The 22,951-nt window shown below is 36.1% G+C and overlaps 1 protein-coding gene across 4 annotated transcripts in view; it reads left to right on the forward strand.

Moving 5' to 3' along the window:
- Positions 1-22,951, forward strand: part of LOC150099961 (peroxisomal ATPase PEX1-like) — a 324,099-nt gene that overhangs the window by 54,157 nt on the left and 246,991 nt on the right. For all 4 annotated transcript variants that reach the window (XR_016549251.1, XM_090402786.1, XM_090402787.1 and 1 more), the window contains one exon: positions 1,282-2,240. Coding sequence is in view for 3 of the 4 variants with exons in the window: in XM_090402786.1 (XP_090258912.1) it covers positions 1,282-2,240 (959 nt within the window). In the remaining variant the exon portion in view is untranslated. The remainder of the gene's footprint in view (positions 1-1,281; positions 2,241-22,951) is intronic.

Raw genomic sequence — 22,951 nt, forward strand, 5'->3', positions numbered from 1 at the left:
TCTTGATTCTTATTGATCAAATATTATTTTCTAGATCCTTCAGCCAATTTTTGAATTGGGTGACTTTGGCATAGATAATCAGCCCCCCCCCCTCCTTAAAACAGAAATTTAATTCGGATTTTAAATCCCACAATTCAACAAAATCAACATAAAAGTTATAAGAGTATGATAATTACTTTTGAGGATTACAAACAACACCAGTTGTCTGCTGTATTCTAGTTTGTCTCTCACCTAGCGTGCTCCAGAAAAACAAAATTAACTCTGGTGATTAAACCATCTGCTTATTGTGTTTCTAAAGTTAAGACCGAAATTGATTAGGATCACCTACTCTCCTCTGAAGAATGAAAAATCATTAGAAGATTTATTTATATTTATGTGTTTGTTATTATATCACTATACCCACAGTTTTAAATATGGTATTTCAAAATATAGTGGTATGCTATTCAATTTTTTTTTTTAACATTTTAGGCTTATTGATGAAAATCTAATTAATTACTTATTCATTACCAGAAATTTTGAAGTTTTATGATTGTTTTAATTAACAGATTTTATAAATATATTTTTTGATAGATGGCTTTATATTTCCAGGCATAATTATACTGTATACTTGATTGTTTTGAACAGTTTCTGCAGTCATTTAGTATCCTCACTTCAGAAGTGACTGGAGAAATATTTGCTTTATCTTACCTTTTATAGTTTGAAAAAAAAAAAAAAAAACTATAAAAGCTATAATTATGTATATCTTCTCATAATTTGATTTTAGGGCTTATATTAAATAGTGGAGTGTGCTGTTTCTTTCTGACTTTATTTTTCATCTACAAAGGATTTTGTCTTCAGAATGTTATTCTGATTTTTTTTTAGTTAATTTTGAAGATTTGTATAAATAAACATATTCTGAATTTAGATTTGAAAATTAGTCTAAGATGAGCCCTCTGTCAGGGCTCATCTTAGTCTAGTTTTTAAGTTAATTATTGCCTGGGATTTTAAAAGTAAAGTGAAAACAAGAGTTATTCTTCAAGAACGTATTGACTGGAAGGCATTTTATTAAAAACTAAACCTTCTAATTGGGTTGGGAACATAAGTAATGGTCTGAGAGATTCAGTGCTCAAGGCTGTTGTTTCTTGCATAGTAATTGGTGTGCAGGATATTTAATCAATATAAAAGGAAGGACAAAGTTATTTTGTAATTAATTATTTGCTTATTTCTAATTTACTTCCCAATGTTAATATCAGTTGTGGGAAATGAACATTGTATTGATATGTATTTTGTCTCAATTTTTAGCCAGAACTGTTCCTGCCACATTTCCAACATTGCTGATAAACCTTACAGAAGTTGCAGTCTTACCAAAGCCTCGAAAAGTTGCTAAAGAAGTTGACAGCATGACATCTCCAAAACAGATCACATCAGCAGAACCTCTTGAAGATATCACTTCTAAAATGGCAACAGTTAGCAGAGCACAAAGAAGCAATTTATCATTACCACTTCAGTTTTCTCATACCTCCAGAACAGTACAGTATAATAATCTCCCTGAAGTAAAGAGCCCAAATGAAGAGGTTGACTTTGGTTTTTCAAATGATCATAATTTAAACTTTTTAAACAGAGTATCAAGATATTTTCAAAATGTCTTTTCACACACTCCTCTCGATAATTTCAATATCCTGACATCTGTAATAAAAACACCATTGCTAATTCCACCTGCAGAGCTTTTATCTGTTCACATTAGTTTAAAATTACGAGTAATCCCATTGCCACATAGTGAAATGACATCTTATTTATATCCTAATGCACTTCAGGCTACAACAGTATTTATGAATAAGAAAGCATTATTACTGGATAACTGTTCTGAAATTCCAGATAGCTTTTTAGCTAAAATAACTAGAATATCAACACCTCAAGAGAAGAAAGAAAAAATGTTGAGAGGTTTGTCACCAGAGACACAAAGTGTGAGCTTGCTATCAAAAAAGGATGAAACAAAAGAGAAAGATGATAAAAACAGTACTAAAATAGAAAGAATTCTTGTAGACTCCTGTATTGTACGAGTGGTAGTGATAACTCCCTGGAGTTCTAATGTTGATTCTACTTTAATGAAAAATGTTTCTTTCCATGCTAATAATTTAGTGATTCCTGATATCATTAGGAGACTTCTGAAACTGGAGGTTAGTACTTCAGTTATTTTGGAAAGTATTCACCATGAACAAGCTGTTATAGGTTCTATACAACTTTGTCCCGTGTCACATTTGGTAAGTATTAAAAATTGTTTATCTCTCTCTCTCTCTCTCTCTCTCTATCATTCTCTTTACACAAACAGACCTAATCAATTAATGATATCATGTTCTCTGTTCCAGTTTGGATGGTCTTATATACCAGGTTTTCAAAAACCACACTGAAACATCTTAATCTTTATTTTAATGTTCTCGTTACTAAAATTACTGAAGTATTTTTATTTCTTTAATTTTTGATATGAATGTTTGCTTTTCTGTTAATTATCTGCTGTTGCTGTTGTTAGGATTTACATAATTTGGATTCTTCAATCCAAATTAATCTCAGCTCTTTTGTGGAAAAACTTTTTATTGGGATTATATTGATCAAGTGTATATAATAAACAACTAAGTTATACCAACTAAGTCTTGGCATCTTCAGGGTACATAACTGATGTAAGGCACTAAAAAGTAAAAAACTGTTACAAACTAAAATCAGTCAATTCCAATTATATTAAACAAAGAACAGAGTGCGTACAATACATTCATAGAGTGTGGATGATCTCACTTGTTGTTATTTAGGAACGTTCTATAGTTGGCACTATAATTCAGTTCTGGATTACCCTGAAGATGCCAATAGACTTAGTTGGTGAAACTAGTTGGTATAACTTAGTTGTTTATTATATACACTTGATCAATATAATCCCAATAAAAATTTTTTCCAGAGCTTTTTGGTCAAGAAAATTAAACGTTTTTTAACAGGAATAGAATCCATGGGGAAACCAAAAGAAAGGTACACCGTTTTGAATTCCTTAAATGTAAAAAACCCAAACTATTAAATCACCTCACTTTTTTGAAAAGATGTAGCGATAACAAGATTATTCCAAAGTTTCTATTTTTCAAAGAACAATTCCATTCAAGACGAGCGAAACATATTTATTTTAAAACATCTTTGGCACTTCTACGTGAAAGGATACAGCATACCAGATTTCTTTTAAGCCAAATAGATTTAGACTGTTATCAGATTTATGACGATATTTCTAGTACTTCATCATCATCATCATCATCAAATTCCTGCCATGTACCCACAAGGGGTGTACAGGATATGATAGTACTACATGAAAAAATTATATCATTACTAACTTCCTATCTACAATTTTCCTCCAAATCAGTCTGTTACTTGTCAAGACTCCAACATTATCAGATCTTATATTTCTATCGTCTAAGGCACTTTGTACCATATCAATCCACCTATATCTTAGTCTTCCTCTGGATCGTTTTGCTGCCAACCTGGCAGAGAACACTTGTTTTGCTAATCTTTCCTCGCCCATTCTGTTTAAGTGACCATACCACCTGAGATTAGCTCTGCTAACGCATTCCTGGATGCTGACAATATCAAGTTCTTTCCTAATATCCTCGTTTTTAATATGATATTGCCATTGATGCCATCTGTTCATGTCTATAATCTTTCTCAGGACTCTCATATCTGTGGTCTCTAGTCTTTGGTCAAGTGTTTTTACTTCTGACCCAGCTCTCAGATCCATAAGTTAAAACTGGTTTGAACACTGTTTTGTATACAGCTAATTTAGTGTTCTGACTAATTTCTCTCTTATTCCATATGAATTTATTCAATTGACTTCCCACCATACCAGCTTTGCTGATTCTGTTGTCTATTTCTATATTTAATTTACCATCTTCAGTAAAAATCGTGCCTAAGTAGCTGAAATGTTTTATTTGTTCCACAGGTTCTCCATTCACAACACAGTTGACATTTTCAATGATTCTGCCTATTTTCATTGTCTTTGTCTTTTTATTGTTGACCTTCATACCATATCTATTACAACAGCTATTCAATTTAGTCAGAGAATCTTGCAGACTTGTAGCGGATTTATTTAGAAGTATAACATCATCCGCATAAAGCAAAGAGCTGACATTAACATCTCCAATTTTGATATCATGTTTAATACCACTTTCTTTCATAATGTGATCCATATAGATGACTTACAACTCAAATAAAGACTAAGTATTGCTTGATATAATGCCCCATGGACACCATATAACTGCAGCGTATTGAATAGCTTCTCTCTTGGCACCTTATCATATGCCTTTTCCAAATTGACATTTTTAGATCAAGATATATGGTCGCATTTGGATAGAATGGTCACTACTAGCTATGATAAAGCCTTTACAACAAGCAAATGAAACCAAATCAAAAAATTTAACGATCTTTATACAAAAATGTTTTAAGTCAAAACCTTCTTTACCAGACAACAAGGTTATTTTTAATTTATCGGATCATGTATTAACAAAACCAGAGATCAATATAGTTAAAATAGGGTTCAATTTTGCGATAACACCTCATAATGTCCCTAAAGTGGATATCATTTGTAATATAGAAAAGGCAGTCTCGTCGTTACTGGAACCCATAGCTAATGATATTAGATTAAAAAGTAGTCATCCTCTCATCTTCCAGAACTCCTAACAAAAACATCACTACTCTGGAAAAAAGAACATTGTACAGTTTGAAGAAAAAGAAAGACATTATCATATTGAAGGCAGATAAGGGAAATTCAACAGTGATTTTAGACACCAGTGATTACGAAGATAAGATTAACAGCTTATTGTCGGATACATCAACCTACCGTGTCCTAGTCACAGACCCAACACTAAAGAACCACAGTGATACCAATGATTTAATACGTCATATGGAGAACTGGTCTATAGACTGAAGATTGAAATCCATGCATCCACTAAGACCAAGACTATATGGCGCTCCTGAGGTACACAAAAATGGAATGCCACTATGCCCGATTGTGGATGGAATCAATTCGCCAACTTATCTGTTATCTAAACACCTGGCAGGTCTCCTCAAACCTCACAGCCATAATTCAGACACTTATATACGAAACTCGCAACATTTCGTTGAGAAACTGAACAACATCTCTATCTCCAATATGGATTTACTCGCCAGTCTGGATGTTACATCTCTATTCACTAACATCCCTGTGGAGGAAGTCATCAACATTTTAGGAAGTTTGCTCCCACAAGACATTACTTCTCTGTTCCGTTATTGTTTAACATCAAACTTTTTCTTATGGAATAAAACCATATATCAGCAATTGACTGGCCTTGCAATGGGTAGCCCCCTCTCTCCATCTTGTGCTGATCTCTTTATGGAGGATTTTGAAAGTAAAATCTTAACTCAAACAGACCCTAAACCCACAGTATGGTGGAGATAAGTGGATGATATCTTTATCGTTTGGAACCACACAAAAAAGGACCTGTTCAACTTTCTTAAGAAAATCAACTCTCTACACCACACAATCAAATTCACTCTAGAACTTGAAGAAGAGAACCAATTATCATTTCTGGACACTTTAATTAAGAAGCTTCCGAATGGTGGTATCAACCTGTCAGTTTACCGCAAACCTACCAATACAGGACGTTATTTACATTTCACTTCCTCACACCACATTTCTCAGAAACTTAGTATTGTACACATGTTGAAGAACCGTGCCTCTCTCCTTACAACAGATCAATAAGACCTCCAGGAAGAACTATCCCTGATATCCATCAACCTTACCATGAATGGATTTCCTCGAAGACTCGTCCACAAGATACTTTTCTCTAAACCCCGACAAAGACAACAAGATAATGTACGTTATATTTCTACCATCGGCATTCCGTACTTAGGGACAGTTTCCAATAAGATTGCTAGACTCCTTAGACCACATAAAATAAGAGTGGCCTTTAAATCCACAGAAAAGATTAGCCAATTCTTAAGATCTCCAAAAGATAGCCATCCTTTCTCCAAATATGCTGGAGTTTATAACATACCATGCTCGTGCGACTTGAATTACATCAGCCAAACTTCAAGGAGCCTTGAAATTAGGCAAAAAGAACATATAGGTGACGTCAATAATAACAGAGAAGAAAAATCGGGGTTAGCGTTTCATTTCTCAAGAACGAACCATACCATAGAGTGGGATAGAAGCACAATTCCTTACATGGAGGAGGACTTCTGCTCCAAAATTTTTAAGGAGGCCACAACAGTTGCCTGCTGTACACAAAACCTTAACAGGAACCAAGGACTAATCTGGAAGACCCTTATCAGATCCTTCAACTCGCCAGAACTGAATTATAGTGCCAACTATAGAACGTTCCTAAATAACAACAAGTGAGATCATCCACGCTCTATGAATGTATTGTATGCACTCTGTTCTTTGTTTAATATAATTGGAATCGGTTGATTTTAGTTTGTAACAGTTTTTTACTTTTTAGTGCCTTACATCAGTTATGTACCCTGAAGATGCCAACAGACTTAGTTGGTATAACTTAGTTGTTTATTATATACACTTGATCAATATAATCCCAATAAAAAGTTTTTCCAGAGCTTTTTGGTCAAGAAAATTAAATGTTTTTTAATCAGCTCTTTTGTATTTATCTTTTGACTATAGAAATAAAAAAAAAAAAAATCATTCATTGACTCGTTCACTTTTTAGTTATTGCAGTTAAATGTAATCACTAAGTAAATTAATAGCTAAATCTTGAAACAGTTACTAAAACTTGAAAAACTTTGATTATTTCTCTTAAATCCATTTGTAAGAGTATTTTATAAATGATTAATTTGGGCCATCTAAGAATGCATGAGAGCTTTTTATCATCTTTTTTTTTATCATAAATAAACATATTCTGAATTTAGATTTGAAAATTAGTCTAAGATGAGCCCTCTGCCGCTAGTTTTTAAGTTAAATATTGCCTGGGATTTTCACAAGACATTTCATTTGCATAGTTTAAGGCCAGTGATTTCAGTGGTGTAAAACATGCCTCTTTAGGAAAAGCAACTTAATATTTCTGTGTGTGTGTGTGTGTGTGTGTGTGTGTGTGTGTGTGTGTGTGTGTGTGTGTGTGTGTGTGTGTGTGTGTGTGTGTGTGAGAGAGAGAGAGAGAGAGAGAAGTATCTTCATGACTAATAAGTGTACATGTATATAGAGTCTAGGATCAACTTCAGTTGCCTTTTTTTAGTCATTTACTTAGTGTGAGTACATGCATGCACATAATTGTTTTGGGAACCCTGAACATGGCAATGTAACATTGCTGAAAATGTAGATAGTTATTAATTAAAGTTTTTATAATTAATAATTTAGTTTACGTTGTCATTTCCTAAAAAATTAGAAGTATGCCTAACCAACGTATAAGCTTATCTCCAAGAATTACGATCATCCACAGAGATTCCATCGCAGAAGATTTCAAGACAACTAAATTGATTACCTTTCTAAAATGCAGCCAGGATAATAACGTGATCCCGAATGTTGTAAAACTAAAACACCAGTTTATATCAATGAAGGCTCTCTGCATGTACAGATGCACTAGCTCACTCTTCTATGAGAGCAGATTGTCGCCAACACCAACAAACTGTTCATGTGCTAGAGGTAGAGCATGCTGCTATGCTGAACATCAACCTGTGGATGATCCTTTCTGATGTCTCGAATGTTTCAGCAGAAAAAGAATTTCAAATACGATGTTGGCACATTAAAAAATTTGAAAGTTTAAAAAAGAACTCATCTTCAAAACCTCAACTACTGCTCAACACAATCATAAACTTATCATTCCTTACCTTGAAGCCCAAAGCAATCAGCACACTCGCACGTGGCCACAACTTCGCTATAGTACCTCAAAAGATCGCCTCAAAAGAAATAATGATACAGGTAGACGAGATATCCCTTCCCAACCATATTGTCAACAATATCAGATTAAAACCAAACCAAATCGCCAACAGAGCAATCTATCAAAAGAAGAATTCAAAGCTCTGCAAGAAATGAAACACACCAAAAAAATAGTAATTACTAAAGCAGATAAGGGAAATGCCACTGGTTCTAAACCAATCAGATTACACAAGTAAGCTTGCCTCTTTACTTTTAGATTGGCCTTCCCATCTCCCTATACAATATGAATTAGTCTGCTAGAGGGCTACATGGTCGGTTGTGTTTTCAGAGAGCTCCCGAAAGCTAAGTATAATTTTGAGTGAAAATTAGAATATAGGTTAAAATCATGACGTAATATTGTCTAATTTTGGTAGCTTGTTGTGTCTGAGAGTTTATTTTACACTTGGTTAGACTATAATATGTTTAGTTTAATCCTTTATCCAAGTGTGAACAAACAAAGTTTGCGCCTGAAAGTATCTTGTTGTGTCTGTGTGATTTTGGTGTGAATTTCGTTATTTAATTTAGTATTTAACGATACGTTTCATAGATTTGAATATGGCGCCAATGCGACGTAAGATAATGGCGTCCAAAAATACGACGCCATTGTTTAAAAACTATAATGTGAGAGAGTTTGTCCAGTGTGATGTGTGTGGGATGTATGCATTCCCGAATGAGGCTGGAGTTTGGATTGAAAGTAATAGTGGTGGGAGAATGTGCAGAAAGTGTAAGCAAAGTGAGGAGTTGAAGTATGTGTCAGGTTGTAAGACAGTTATGGTTGAAGAAAAGCCAGAATATGAGTGAAAGTAGTGGCTTGATAGGGAATTGCGATGTACAAGATGGCAATGAGGGCAAAGATGGCAACTATACAGAGAGAGAGAAAATGGTTTAAATGATAAAAAAAATGAATTATTTGTAGGAAGTGAGATAGCTAGGTTGCGTGCAGTGATACAAAATGCGCAGCAGCAATTAGAGCACCTGCAAAACTCTTTCCAGAGTGATTCGGCTAACGTAAATAAACAAGGTAAGAGTGGGAGAGTTTCTGAAATGAAGGAAAGAGTGTTGTATGGTGACTCGTTATTAAGAGGAGTGATAGATGGGAGTTTAACTAAATCGTACTTACCGGGTGCAAAATTTAAGGATGTAAGTGAGAGTATTAGAGCACAAAAACAGAGGGTGAAAGAATTGATAGTTGTGTCTGGTACGAATGAATTGAAAGGAGATAAATTTTTTATGAGAGAGGACTTGAAAGTATTGTTAAAGGTAGTGAAAGAAAAGAGTCAGAGTTAGAATGGTGAGTCTGTTGCCGCGGTTTGACAGAGAGGAGTTTAGAAAGAGGGCCATAATCGCAAATGACATTATGTGCAGGTTATGCAGATGGTGTGGTGTGGAATTTGTGGACATGTGGAATGAGTTTGATGGGCGAAAGGATTTATACAAGATGGATGGCGTGCATTTGAATGGACTTGGTGTGCGGAGACTGGAAAAAGTGTTGCTGAATGAAGTGAAAATGGATGTGCAGAACCAGGGAAACTAGAACTACCAAGGAGGGGGGGGGGGGGTGGATATGCAGACATCATTGAGACAATTGAGTGTAAGAATGTATATAATGTAACCGAGCCAGCACTAAGGACAAAAAATGGAAATGGGACATTTAGAATAACGCATCAAAATAGGAGTGGAACAAAGGAATCACTGCATTTCATGTATACTAATGCCAGGAATATTAGGAACAAGAAGGAAGAATTTTTGGCCTTGATTGGCTCTTCCTGGCCACAAGTTATTGGCATTAGTGAAACATGGCTGATGGAAGATGATATAGTTAGTGGGATAGAATGTGTAGGTTCTAGTGTGTTTAGGAGGGACAGAGAGAATAAAATCGGGGGGGGGGGAGTGTTATTGATGATAGCTGATGAACTGCAGCCAAGGAGAATTGAAGTTGTATCGCAGGATAGTGAAAGGAGCTCATTTGAGGCTATATGGTGTACGATTGAGACTGGCAGAATAAAATATACAGTTGGGTGCTGCTATAGACCAGGTGATGGAATAGATAGTGGAGATAGTATGCATAAACAAATTGATGAAATGAGTGGAAGGAGGATAATTATTATGGGGGATTTCAACTATGGTAACATTGATTGGAAGGAAATGGATTTTATTCAATTATTAAGGGATAACTATCTGAGACAGCATGTAATTGTAAATACTAGGGGTGTGAGAGTGCTTGACCTGGTAATAGCATCTCAGTTGACTGTAATGAATATGACCATGTTGCCACCTATTGGTAAGAGTGATCATAAGGTTTTGACCTGGGAGGTGGCTAAAGGTGTGAAATTTTCGATTAAGACAGGGTATATGTGGAATTACCGTGCTGGCAAGCTTAGGAGATTGCTTGGATCAGTGCCATGGCATGTATAACTGCAAGGGCTGGATGTCGATAGAGCATGGGAAGTGGTCAAGGAGCATTTACAGGAGGTTATGGCTGATTGTATACCTAGGGTGTGAATAGTAAAACAAGTAAGGGTTAAATGGATGAATAACACCATTAAGCTTGAGCTGCAAAAAAAGAAACAACTGTGCGGGGAATTTAAAGAAAGGGGTGACCTGCAGGCACATGAATGGTATAAAGTGCAGGCCAGAAGGGTAACGAGTGTGGTAAAAAAAGCAAAAGTGGATTATGAAAGGAAACTAGCTATGCAAGCTAAAGAGAATCCCAAACAATTCTTTCAATATGCTGCAAGCAAGAAAAAACTGTACATGGCAAAATGATTTTAAGGAATGACGATGGTAAGGAGGTCATTGAATCAGTCGATATAGTGGAGTTACTGAGCGAGCACTTTGCAAAAGTATATCATCCAGGTGGTGACATTGAAAAAATGAAGGAACCATTAGTTTATACGAGAATTGTGATGAATGAAGTGGAGATCAATAGTCTATTACAGAACCTTAATGTGAATACATCTGTGGGATTGGATGGTATACCGGCACGGGTCTTGCGTGAAGCGGCTAAGGAATTATCAGTGCCCTTGACCATGTTGTTTAATCTGAGTCTTGGGTCTGGTTTAGTCCCGAAGGTGTGTAAAGAGGGGAAAATAGTTGCACTGCATAAAGGAGGATTCAAGACTATGGTTGCAAATTACCGACCAATCAGCATATCAGGAGTCGTTGTCAAGGTCTTGGAGAAAGTAGTCAAGGGGAAAATACAGGAATGGATTGATGAAAATGAGATACTTTACAGGGGACAGCATGGCTTTGTGAAGGGTAAATCATGCCTCAGTAACTTGCTCAAGTTTTATAACAAGGTGACAGCTGAACTGGATAAGGGTAATGGGTTTACAGTGATACTGCTGGACCTTGCTAAGGCATTTGTCAGGATACCACATGGAATTCTAATCCGTAAACTACAACATATGGGAATGGATATAGGGGACACCTGTGGAAGCTGGGCAAGAGTGTGGTTAGCAAGGGTGTTAGAGCTGGGTTCTTTACTGAGGCATGATTTACCCTTCACAAAGCCATGGGGGGGGGGGGGGGTTCTAGAGTGGTAAATGAGTGGAATAAGCTGCCAGAGTCTGTTGTGGGTGCTATGATGGTGAGCGAGTTCAAGGCAAGGTATGATAGATACTGGGAGAATGTCATATAGTTGTGTGGACATGATGTTTAGGGCCTCCCTCGGTGAGTCTAAGGACTCCCTGGAGTCGCCCGAAATAATAATAATAATAATCCCACCACAACCCAAATCAGAATGCCCCATAGGCTCCTTAAGAAGGTTACCTCTTGGCCTATGGAAGTGACTAACAGATTAAAACTTTTAACTCTAGAACCCCCCCCCCCCCCAGATATATGGACTACCAAAACTCCATGAGCAAAATGTTCCATTGCATCCCATTGTGGATGGAATTGATTCCCCCACATACCAATCAGCCAAATTGCTCATGCAATATTATACTGGCTACACATCTTCACACATAAAAAACTCAGCCTACTTTAAAGCCAGTATAGAAAACCTCTCACTCCAACACTGACATAATGGTCAGTTTTGATGTCTCCTCCTTTTCCACCAATGTCCCACTCAAAGATACCTTAGACCTAATCCAAGGCAAATTTCCTCCCAATATCTCAGCTCTGTTTCGGTTCACCATGAACTCAGGCTATTTTGTTTAGTAAGGAAAATTCTACAAGCAGATAGAGGGGACAGCCATGGGTTCTGATTCCTCTCTCCACCCCTGGCCAACTTCTTTCTGGAGACCTTTGAAGAAAAAGCACTTAAACTCTGCGCCACATAAACCCACTTTTTGGCTACAATATGTGAATAATATGTTTGCCATTTGGCTGCATGGCCTGGATCAACATCCCAGGATCCAGTTTACCTTGGAAAAGGAAAACAACAACAGTCTCCCTTTCTTAGACACTCTGATTACACTCCAGCCTGATGAATCCCTGGCTTTCCCTGTTTACAGAAAACCTATACAGATATATTCACCAGCAGTCACCCCCCTCCCCCCCAACAATATGGGATTATAAAAACCTCTTATTGATGATGAAAGTTTATTTTTCACTTGGTTAGAGTATAATAAATTTAGTTTAATCCTTTATCCAATAAGCAAACAAAGTTTGTGCCTGAAAGTATCTTCAGGACTGGGATAACTGTTTGCTCACACTTGGATAAAGGATTAAACTAAATTTATTATACTCTAACCAAGTGAAAAATAAACTTTCAACATCTTTCTCTAAATCCAGAGTAATTTATTAAAATAGGGTGGCACACCATTTGGCAACTCCTATAGGTAGAGATGACCTGCTAATGCTTCCAGGATCCAGTTTACTGGTATCTCCACTTGGGCCTGGCTCTCATTGAAGAGACCTCAATAAAGGTCGAAATTAGTCTGGGTTGTGGCCCTTCCCTTAATGCATAACATTAGACATATCCGCAAGGAGATGTGTTTTGCATTATGGGAGATACTGAGATAGGCGTGTTGGTAGCTTGCTCCACCTTTGCAAGGAGTGCCCTGGTGTTGTACCACCTTACCCCAGTCCTGAAGATATTTTCAGGCGCAAACTTTGTTTGCTCACACTTGGATAAAGGATTAAACTAAATTTATTAAAAACCTCTTATATCAGGGGCAGAATTAATCAGTTCAGATAACAATGCCCTAACTACTGAACTTAACCATATCCTTAACACCTTCTTAGCCAATGGCTACAATTCTCAAAAAATATTAAAACCAGTTAACCACAACCCCCTCCCCCTTCATAGTAGAGATTACTCTAAATCTATCACATTAACAAAAATCCTAAAAAAATTATGACCTCATAACTAGTTACAAACCACATAAGAAATTGGCATCTCTTATCTGCTCCACCAAAGACCACTTCCCTTAGACCTGCCTGGAGTATACCAGATCCCTTGCAGTTGCAAACTGTAATACTACAGCCAGACAGGCAGGACAACCAACATCAGGATATCCGAACACAAGGACTACATTCAGTTCCACTAATACAGCCACTCAGGACTTGTTGACCATACATTGGACACCCACCACAGAATATGCTGGAAGAAGGCCACTTTATTACACTGCAGCAAGTAAGTACAAAAGATTATTCCTTGAATCAGCCTCAGCTCTGAAAAAACTTCTCAAACCTCAACAAAGAGATTTACAAATTAAGGTACATGAGGCTACCCCAAATTTGGGAAGCTTACATTCTAAGATTGTCAGCCCAATGGCCAAGACAACTCAATTTAGCCTGCTAGGGGACACCTTTTAGGACTCTAGGACTGACTTGTTGCTTTTTTTTCTTCAGCCTCATTTGCTTAGTGTGAATGCCTGCATGCACATATCATTGTTTTGTGATCCCTAAAGATGGCAATGTAACATTGCCAAACTATAGGTAGTTATTAATTAAAATGTTTATAATTAATAATTTAGTTTACGTTGTTAATTCCAAAAAAAATTAGAAGTATGTCTGACCAACATATAAGCTTATTTACAAGAATTATAATCAATTGCCTGAGCAATATAATGCAAATCACACTCCGTTTTGGCATTATATATATATTGCTTTGCATTGTGGGAACGGTCATTACCCAGACTCATTTCGACCTTTATTGAGGTCTCATCAATGAGAAATGCAGAAACAATGTATTTTCTTTTTACAATTAGTAAAATGGTGCGTCACCATATTATTAAAAACTTTGGAACAGGAATAGTTGTAGAAAGTTGTTTTGCTTGCTTACAAAGTATATTATACTTAACAGGAAATTATATTGTTTTAGTTATTATTGTTTTCATCCCAACTGATGTGACTCAGTGTAACCAATCTGAGTAGTGACTCTTTCCATAATGCAAAGCAATATACACATGTGAAAGAAAGTATGTTTTGAATTATGGGATACTGGGGCAATCAATGTGAAATCAACAGTCTCTATGTAGCAGACTTGTTGGAAAGATACTTCATGCACGAACTTTGTTTGCTTTTACTTGGCTAGGATTAAAACAAGAATATAATTTCTTGTCAAGTATAACATACTTTGTAATCAAGTGGAAAAACATTTCTGAATGTTTGTTCGTATATAGTTTGCCTTCTGTTGAGTTATATATATAGGACTGTTTTTGTGGATTTAACCTTAGTAAATGTTTTTAGCTTTCTGATCTAAATAAGGTTTTTTGAGCATATTGAGTAATGAATATGTGTATTATTGTCTCATTACTAAGAAAAACTTACCAAAAAAAAAAAAATCTCTTCCGGATCTCGTTCATCAACATTCACAGCATAAAACCACCATTTTAAATTATGTGCAAAGAGCAGTGGGAAGCTCAGTAGATCTTCTCAATTCTCTTTTCATGGTTGCACTACTCTCACTCTCCAGAACTACATGCTCACTCTAATCAAATTGTAGAAATTATCCATTAAATTATATCAAACAAATTATGTTAAATTAAGGGGATAAAAATCCCTTATTATTTTATTTTACAGCCAGTATGCGAAACTCAAAGATCGAAAACTACGATCTAAGAGTTTCATGCTGACGAAGTTTCGCATACTGGCTGTAAAATAAAATAATAAGGGATTTTTATCCCCTTAATTTAATTAACTTTGCCAGAAAAAAGCCATTTTGGCTTTTCATCTTAGTTATAATATAATATATGGGCACACCTTTCTGGCATTTGTATAGTGAAGGTATGCAAGTTCTTTTCACTTAAACTTTGATATCATCCAGGTCTAGCTACTCATTGATGAGACCTCAAAAACGGTTGAAACCGGTCTGGGTAGTGACCTCTCCTCATAATGTAAAGCAATATTACATCTCCTAGGAGCTATGTGTTTTTACATTATGAGAAAATATCAAGGATAGTGAGGGATCTTGCTCCAGCTTTGCTTCGAGTTGCCTTGGTGTGGTACTACCAAGTGGTCACTTACACTTGGATTCGCCGATAGTTCGTCAGCATGAAACTCTTAGATCGTAATTTTCGATCTTAGAGTTTCGCATGCTGGCTGTAAAATAAAATAATAAGGGATTTTTATCCCCTTAATTTAATTAACTTCGCCAGAAAAAAAATAGCCGTTTTGGCTTTTCATCTTAGAAATTATGTTCTTGTTTTTATACTTTATCCAAGCATAAGCAAACAGAGTTTGTGCATGCAGTATCTTCACAGGTGGGCTGCTTGTATATAGAGGAGTAGGAAGCCCTATAGGTCTTCTCACTCCTCTTTTTGTGGTCATGCTATTCACACACTCTCCAGAACCAGATGCTTGCTGTACTCAAATTTTATAAATTATCCATTAAATTATATCAAACAAGCAATTATGTTCTTGTTTTATCCTTTATCCAAGCATAAGCAAACAGTTTGTGCATGCAGTATCTTCACTGCTTATATATAGTGGTTGTTGACCTCACATCCCAATTGCCTCAGTATCCCATAATGCAAAACACACTTCCTTTCAGATGTGTATATTGAAGACAGGTTTCCTGCCTTCAGTAGACTAATGACTAAAATTAAATTCACTCATCTCCTTTTAAAGGATTTCTTCTGTCAGTCTCATTTCTATGCGTTCTTTTCTTCATTCTCTCATTTATCTTCATTATTGATATATTGGAGACACAGAAATAAGCAATATTCTCTTTTTCCATATTCTCTACACCTCTTTCAAATAGTTGATCCATTGGAATATTCCTTATCATTCTTTTCACTTCTGCTCCTGCTTAGAGATAAAGTAACTTCTTCTCCAGTCCACTATCACATGCTGCCTTTATTGGTTTCATGCTTTGCTTGAAATGGCAGCAAAGTTCTTTTCATAGTACAAAAAATTTATTCATTTAGAACTTTGTCATGAAACAAACAGGATTTATAATGTTTCTTCATTTCATAAGATTTATTACATTCATATAAGTTAATTATTTCCAATGTGAAAAGTACAGGGGGATATTGCTACTGTCAGCAGGCTGCAATATTTTATCTAATATTATACTAAAAAGAATGTTACCTTATGCTGAAGAAAATATTGGTGAATATCAAGCAGAATTCCAAAGAAATAGATCAATAGTTGACCAAATGTTTGCAATTAGACAGATACTAGAAAAAAAAAATGGGAATGCAGTCTGCAGGTCCATACTTTATTTGTAGTCTTTGGAAAAGCATATAATAGCATTCATAGAGAAGGACTTTGGGAAATATTAGATGAGCTAGGAATACCTCATAAGATAATATGTTTAATCAAAATTTGCACTACTGACAGCCAACGCATATATCATTATCAGTGCTTTTCATGCCTACTGGGACATAAGGCTTTCCATGTGCTGCTGTTCATCACAGCTGCTCTTGCTTTTACCCAGCTCTCCCATCCTGCCTCATTCATTTTGGATTCCATCATTCTTCTCCAACGTATCCTTTCTTTTAGTGTTACACAGTGATCAGCATTCGTTTTAGAAATTATGGACTTTACAACCATGTTATAAATAACTATTTTAATTTCCTGACGTTTCAACCTTCATATTAAGGTTATCGTCTGGAGTATATGCAAATATACACGGACAAGCTGAGTTACATTACACACTGTATGTTAAAGAAACAATGATTTGATCAAAGATTATTCTATTGGCATAACCTCTACTGAAAAATAAAAAATAAAAAAAATACAGATAAAATTAAAAATTAATTAATTGTTTAGAAACTACATCAAAGCTAAATTCTATTTAAGATAACATAAGTGAAACATTCTTTCATATGGATAGTTTTCTCAGTCCTATTTTTAACATGACAATTGTTATATTAGATTTAAGAATTCTGGATTATCTACAGTCCTGTTTATAATTAACTCTTAGGGAGGAAGCTTCCTTGGGTAGAACATGTGCCTTCCATATGCTTGGGATTTTTAGACCATCATTATTGTTCAGATTAGGGTGGTTGATAAGAATCTCACAAGCTTCCTTAAATTTATGTTCATAACATGTTTTGGCATGATGTAAACAACTGGTGCTTTTCCAGTCAATGCTATGTAAAGTGTTCAGGGCATAATCAGAAAGGCCAGCTTCACCATAGTTATGTGTCGTTTATGTTCCTTTTGTCTGATACGAATTGTGTGTTCTGTTTCCTCTATATATGATAGATTACAAGTGTAATAAATACAGTATACTCCAGGGTGGACCATCGGAGGGAGTGGATCTTTGGATGAGTTGAGTAAGCTTTTTAATTTTGCAGGAGGTTTAAAGTTGGCTTTGAGGTTGTATTTCTGTAGTATTCTGTTTGTTTTATCTGATGTCCCTTTAATGTATGGAATGGTTATAGTTTTATTGTAGTCTGGTTTATCTTTGTTTTTTATTGAGGTCTTGTAGAGAATTTTGTTAATAGTGTTTTGGCTGTAACCGTTTTTTTAGAAAAGTATTGCTGATAACTTTAAATTCATCTTTCAGTGCTTGTTCATTGGAGCAAATCTTCAAAGCCCTGTTTTTTAGAGTATTAATAACACTTAGTTTTTGTATTGGGGTGGTAGGAGTTTAGGTTCCTTTTTTTGTATATATTGGCCAGTATGTGTCGGTTTCTGGTAAACCATGAAGGAAAGACTGACAGAAGGAAGATGTGTGACAAGTGTATCTAGAAACAGAAGTGTATTCTCTTTTTTCACTCTCAATTGTGAACTGTATGCATTTGTGTTGTCTTTTTAAGTGGCTAAGGAAAGTGTCTGGCAGCCATGGGGCCAGATCGTGAAAACATTGTCAATGTATCTAAGTCAGACTTTAGGTTTTAAAGGAGAGGAATCTAGAGCATGTTGCTCAAAATGTTCCATATAAAAATTAGCAATGGGAGGGGGAATAATGGCAAGCCCATGGCTGTGCCTTTTTTTTTTTGTAGGTAGAAAGCATTTTGCTATACAAAATAACCAGAATGTAATACATGTGCAAAGAGCGGCGTGATATCTGAAGGGAATTTGTTCTGTAAAAGAAGGATCGTGTCATAGATTGGGACGTTCGTAAAGAGGGCAGAGACGTCAAGCTGACTAATAAATCATCTTTTTCTAATGTAATGTCTTTGATTAAGTTTATGAAGTGCTATGTGTTTCTGATATAAGAGGGGGAATGACCTACCAACTCCTTGAGTGTTGCCGCTGATTTCTTGGCTAGGTGATAATTCCGGCTGTCTGTACCTTCGACTATCAGCTGGAGTGGTGTGTGTGTTTTGTTTGTGTATCTTTGGTAGACCGTAAATTCTTGGGGAACGGCGTAGTGCAGAAGTAATTTTCTGACTGTGTCATCAGGCCATATAGTAATTGATTTAAGTAGTTTCTCTGTTTTCTTTTTATTCTATTTGGTTGGGTCGTAGTTAAAAAGTTGATAATGTACTATTGTCCAAGACTAGCAGATTCATTTTTTCTAAATATGTGGTTCGGTTTAGAATTACAGTGACACTTCCTTTATTGGCTCTAGTTATTATGATTTAAGTAGTATAAGTAGATGTTCGGATTTGATTTTAGTGATTTTACCGCTGTTAATTCATGTTTCGTTAAGTTGCTTGTTATTGTTTTCTTATAATTTATATTTAAAATGTTGATGGTTTCTAAATGTATTTTATCTGCTGTGGTATTTGGGATGAATCTTAAGCCTCTTTCAATATTACAAATAAAATCCAGTTTGTTCATCGATCTGGGTTCTACTGCAAAGTTTAGACCTCTGCAGCGGGAGTTCATCTTTGTTTAAGACGTGGTTGGATAGGTTAACTAAGTTATTGTTACCTGCAGGCAATTAGTGGCTCTTGTTGTTTCTTACTTCTGGTTGGTTGTTAACATTCACTGCGGTGAAATTCAAATATATCTATTGGTTTTGTTGATCTTTTAGTCTATGAAATTTGGATATGAGATTTTCTTTTTTAGTTTGCAGGATATGGTTCACTGTGTTGTCCGTAATCTTTTCAAGGATGCTCCAAATATCTGCGTTCAAGTAACTTGAAACTTAAGATTTTAAATTTTGTATCTGGTTGTCTCGATGCCCAAAATTACCTTGAAGAAGGTAATTTTGGGCAACCTCTAGAGTATCTTCCTTCTAGTGCCTAACTCAATACCACTTCGGGAATTCTGTTTATCCCCATGTGTAAAACACGACTAGTTCATTTCCATCTTCTTAGGCAAAATCTCTTCGTCTATTGACTTGGAGAAAGTTTGCTTTAAAAGTTCCTAGTTATTTGACATTAAATTTTTAAAATTCTTCAACATTTGTTTCAGAAAATATCCAATTTGTTACTTTGTGCCTTGGCAAGTTTCATAGCAGTACTGCTGGCACAATAGATTTATAGATATTAATTTTCACTTTAACTGTAATATTTGATGCTTTCCATAATTATTTAATGACTTGAAACAGTTTTGTGCTTTTAACAATTCTTTGTGGGGTGCTTAAGGGTCAAAGTTGTATAACTGAGAGGAGACCACCATATAGCCTTTAAAGGAATGCGGAGAACCGACAAGGGCTTCTGACCTAATGTCCAATCCTTACCTTCTCGTGGTGCATCCTGTTGGGTATCTACTTGGATACTGAACGAACAAGGATGGGCTGGCAATTTGAGATTTAGCCGACCAAAATGTATTCTTATTGGTTAAACCAAAATAAAAAATGATGGTACGACATGACAAAATTTCATGCTGGCTGGGGCATCGCCCAGTTAAACAAGGCCCCATTGTTTTCGCGAGGGAACCGAGGCGAACAGTGAAAAGTCAGCTACTGGAACATATCTGAAAACAAACCCCAACTCAACATCACCAGAGATAAAGATCGGTATTATCAACATAAGAAGCCTGAATGACAAAGAAATGGAGCTAGCTGAGGAATTAGATAAGTACCAGATCGACATAATAGGGGTGACTGAAACAAAAAAGACCAAAACTGGTGAGATCTTTCTGAGCAATAAATACAAAATGTGATTTTCAGGCAATGACAATCAAGGAAAAGAAGGAGTAGCCATAGTATTCAACACAAAATACGAGGCTAATCTTGTTGAATGGCAGTCAGTCTCAGGTAGAGTAATGTGGGCAAATATGAGAATGGAGAACTGGACAATGAGACTTATTTGTGCCTATGGTCCCACAGAAGGTTCTACTAAGGTAGAAGTGGAGGAATTTTTTGAGGCTTTAGAAAAAGCAACTGACACAATGAAAAAAGGAAAAGTTGGTCCTTGTTGGGGATCTAAATAGCAGAGTAGGAAATGATCGTGCGACATACAAAAATATTTTGGGAAAATTTAGAGAAAAGAGCAAAGCTAACAATAATGGCAAATGTCTGTTGGATTTCTGCTCAGAACATGGACTGGTTATTACTAACACCATGTTCCGACATAAAAATGTGCACAAATTCACATGGAGAGAAGAGGCAAGGAATAAGAAAGGTCTCATTGACTATGTTATTGTTGATAGTGATGTTTTCTCCCTGGTGCAGGACAGCAGAGAGTACAGAGGATTTGAAATTGGAAGTGATCACTATTTAGTCTTGAGCAGGATAAAATTGAATTTCATATTGAAAAGAATAACATATTACTATTATTATTACTATTATTACGGGCAACTCCAGGGAGTCATTAGACTCATCAAGGGAGGCTCCAAATCATATTCATCACAACTATTCGACATTCATACAGTATCTATCATACCTCGCCTTAAACTCATTCACTGTCACAGCATCCACCACAGACTCAGGGAGCGCATCCCACTCATTCACTACCCTAAAAGTAAAGAACCCAGCTCTAACACCTTTACTAACCACACTTTTGCCCAGTTTCCATGGATGTCCCCTAGTCCTCCCACAACCAGCCCTGTTCTCAAAAATATCTTCTGAATTAATTTTATAGAAACCCTTCAGTAATTTGAATTTCTCAATCATATCTCCCCTCCTCCGCCTATCAACCAATTTTTTCAACCCACAAAGCCTCAACCTGTTCTCATAAAGTTCATTCCACAGACCTGCTATCATCTTGCTCACTCGCCTCTGGATCCTCTCCACCTCCTCCCGATCAAGAAGAAACCTAGGTTACCAAATCTGAGCACAGTAGTCGAGATGGGGTCTTATAAGAAAGTTTTAAAGCGAATAAAAGTTGAGCAGCTCTCAGATGTGAACTGTGGACTAAAATACACAAAGATTATTGAAGAAAAAATGAAAGAGTTTGAGAACAGGAATCAAACCTTGGAGATTCAGTGGCAAACTCTGAAGAAAACATTGTTTGATTATGCCAGAGAGGCATGTGGTGAGGTCTGCAAGGATAAAAAAATCAGAATTCCCTGGTAGACACAGGAAATTAAAGAGACAGTGAAGGAAAAGAAGAAAGCATATCAAAAGTTCCTGTCAAATAAGTCAGCTTGTGCTCTTAGAGAATTCAGAGACAAATGCAAGAATGCTAAATACTGTAAAACTAGCTAAACAAAAGTCATGGGAGGACTTTGGCAAGAATATAGAAAATAAATATCAAGACGGTGGCAAAATATTCTGGAGGTTGTTGAAGAAGCTTAGGAATGGAGAAAAGAGTGCTGTAAAAGGTGTTAGAGATGATAAAAGTGACATGAAAACGGGAGATAAAGATATCCTTGAAGTATGGAGTAATTACTTTGAAAAACTGCTAAATGAAACAAGCAGTGATGACAGCACAGTGGTAAAAAAAACACTGACCAGGCATGCAGTCAGGAATACATATCCATACTTGAAGTAGAAAAAGCCATCAAAGGCTTGAAATGTGGAAAGGCAGCAGGAGTAGATGATATTCGACCAGAAATGCTGAAGTATGGTGGTATAAGAGTCTTACAGTGGCTGCGCTGCATAGTTCAGAAAGCCTGGACAGAGGGACGAATTCCCGATGATTGGAGTAGAGCTCTCATAGTACCCATATATAAAATTGGAAATAAAACTGAATGTGAGAATTACAGAGGTATTTCCCTACTGAGTGTTCCTGGCGAGATCTATGCAAGTATACTTGAGAAACGGTTGAGAAGAATTGTGTGGAAGAAAAGCTTGGTGAAGAACAAGCTGGATTCAGGCCAAATAGAGGCTGTCAGGATCAGATCTTCACTTTACGACAGATAGTCAAGAAAGCATGGGAATATAACAAAGATCTGTATTTAAGTTTTGTCGATTTGGAAAAGGCGTATGACAAGGTGCCAAGAGAGTAGCTATTCAATACGCTAAAGTTATATGGTGTCAATGGGGCATTATATCAAGCAATACTTAGTCTTTATTTGAGTTGTAAGTCAGCAATTAGAATTGAAGGAAGTACAGGAAAATGGTTTAATGTTAAATCTGGTGTGAGACAAGGATGTACATTATCCCCTCTGTTATTCATTATCTATATGGATCACATTATGAAGGAAAGTGGTATTAAACATGATATCCAAATTGGAGATGTTAATGTCAGCTCTTTGCTTTATGCGGATGATGTTATACTTCTAAATAAATCCGCTACAAGTCTGCAAGATTCTCTGACTAAATTGAATAGCTGTTGTAATAGATATAGTATGAAGGTCAGCAATAAAAAGACAAAGACAATGAAAATAGGCAGAATCATTGAAAATGTCAACTGTGTTTTGAAT

Source organism: Typopeltis vanoorti, chromosome 13 (genome assembly GCF_054136105.1).
Source record: "Typopeltis vanoorti isolate ZY-2024b chromosome 13, IOZ_Tvanoo_1.0, whole genome shotgun sequence".
NCBI classification, from domain to species: Eukaryota; Metazoa; Arthropoda; class Arachnida; order Uropygi; family Thelyphonidae; genus Typopeltis; species Typopeltis vanoorti.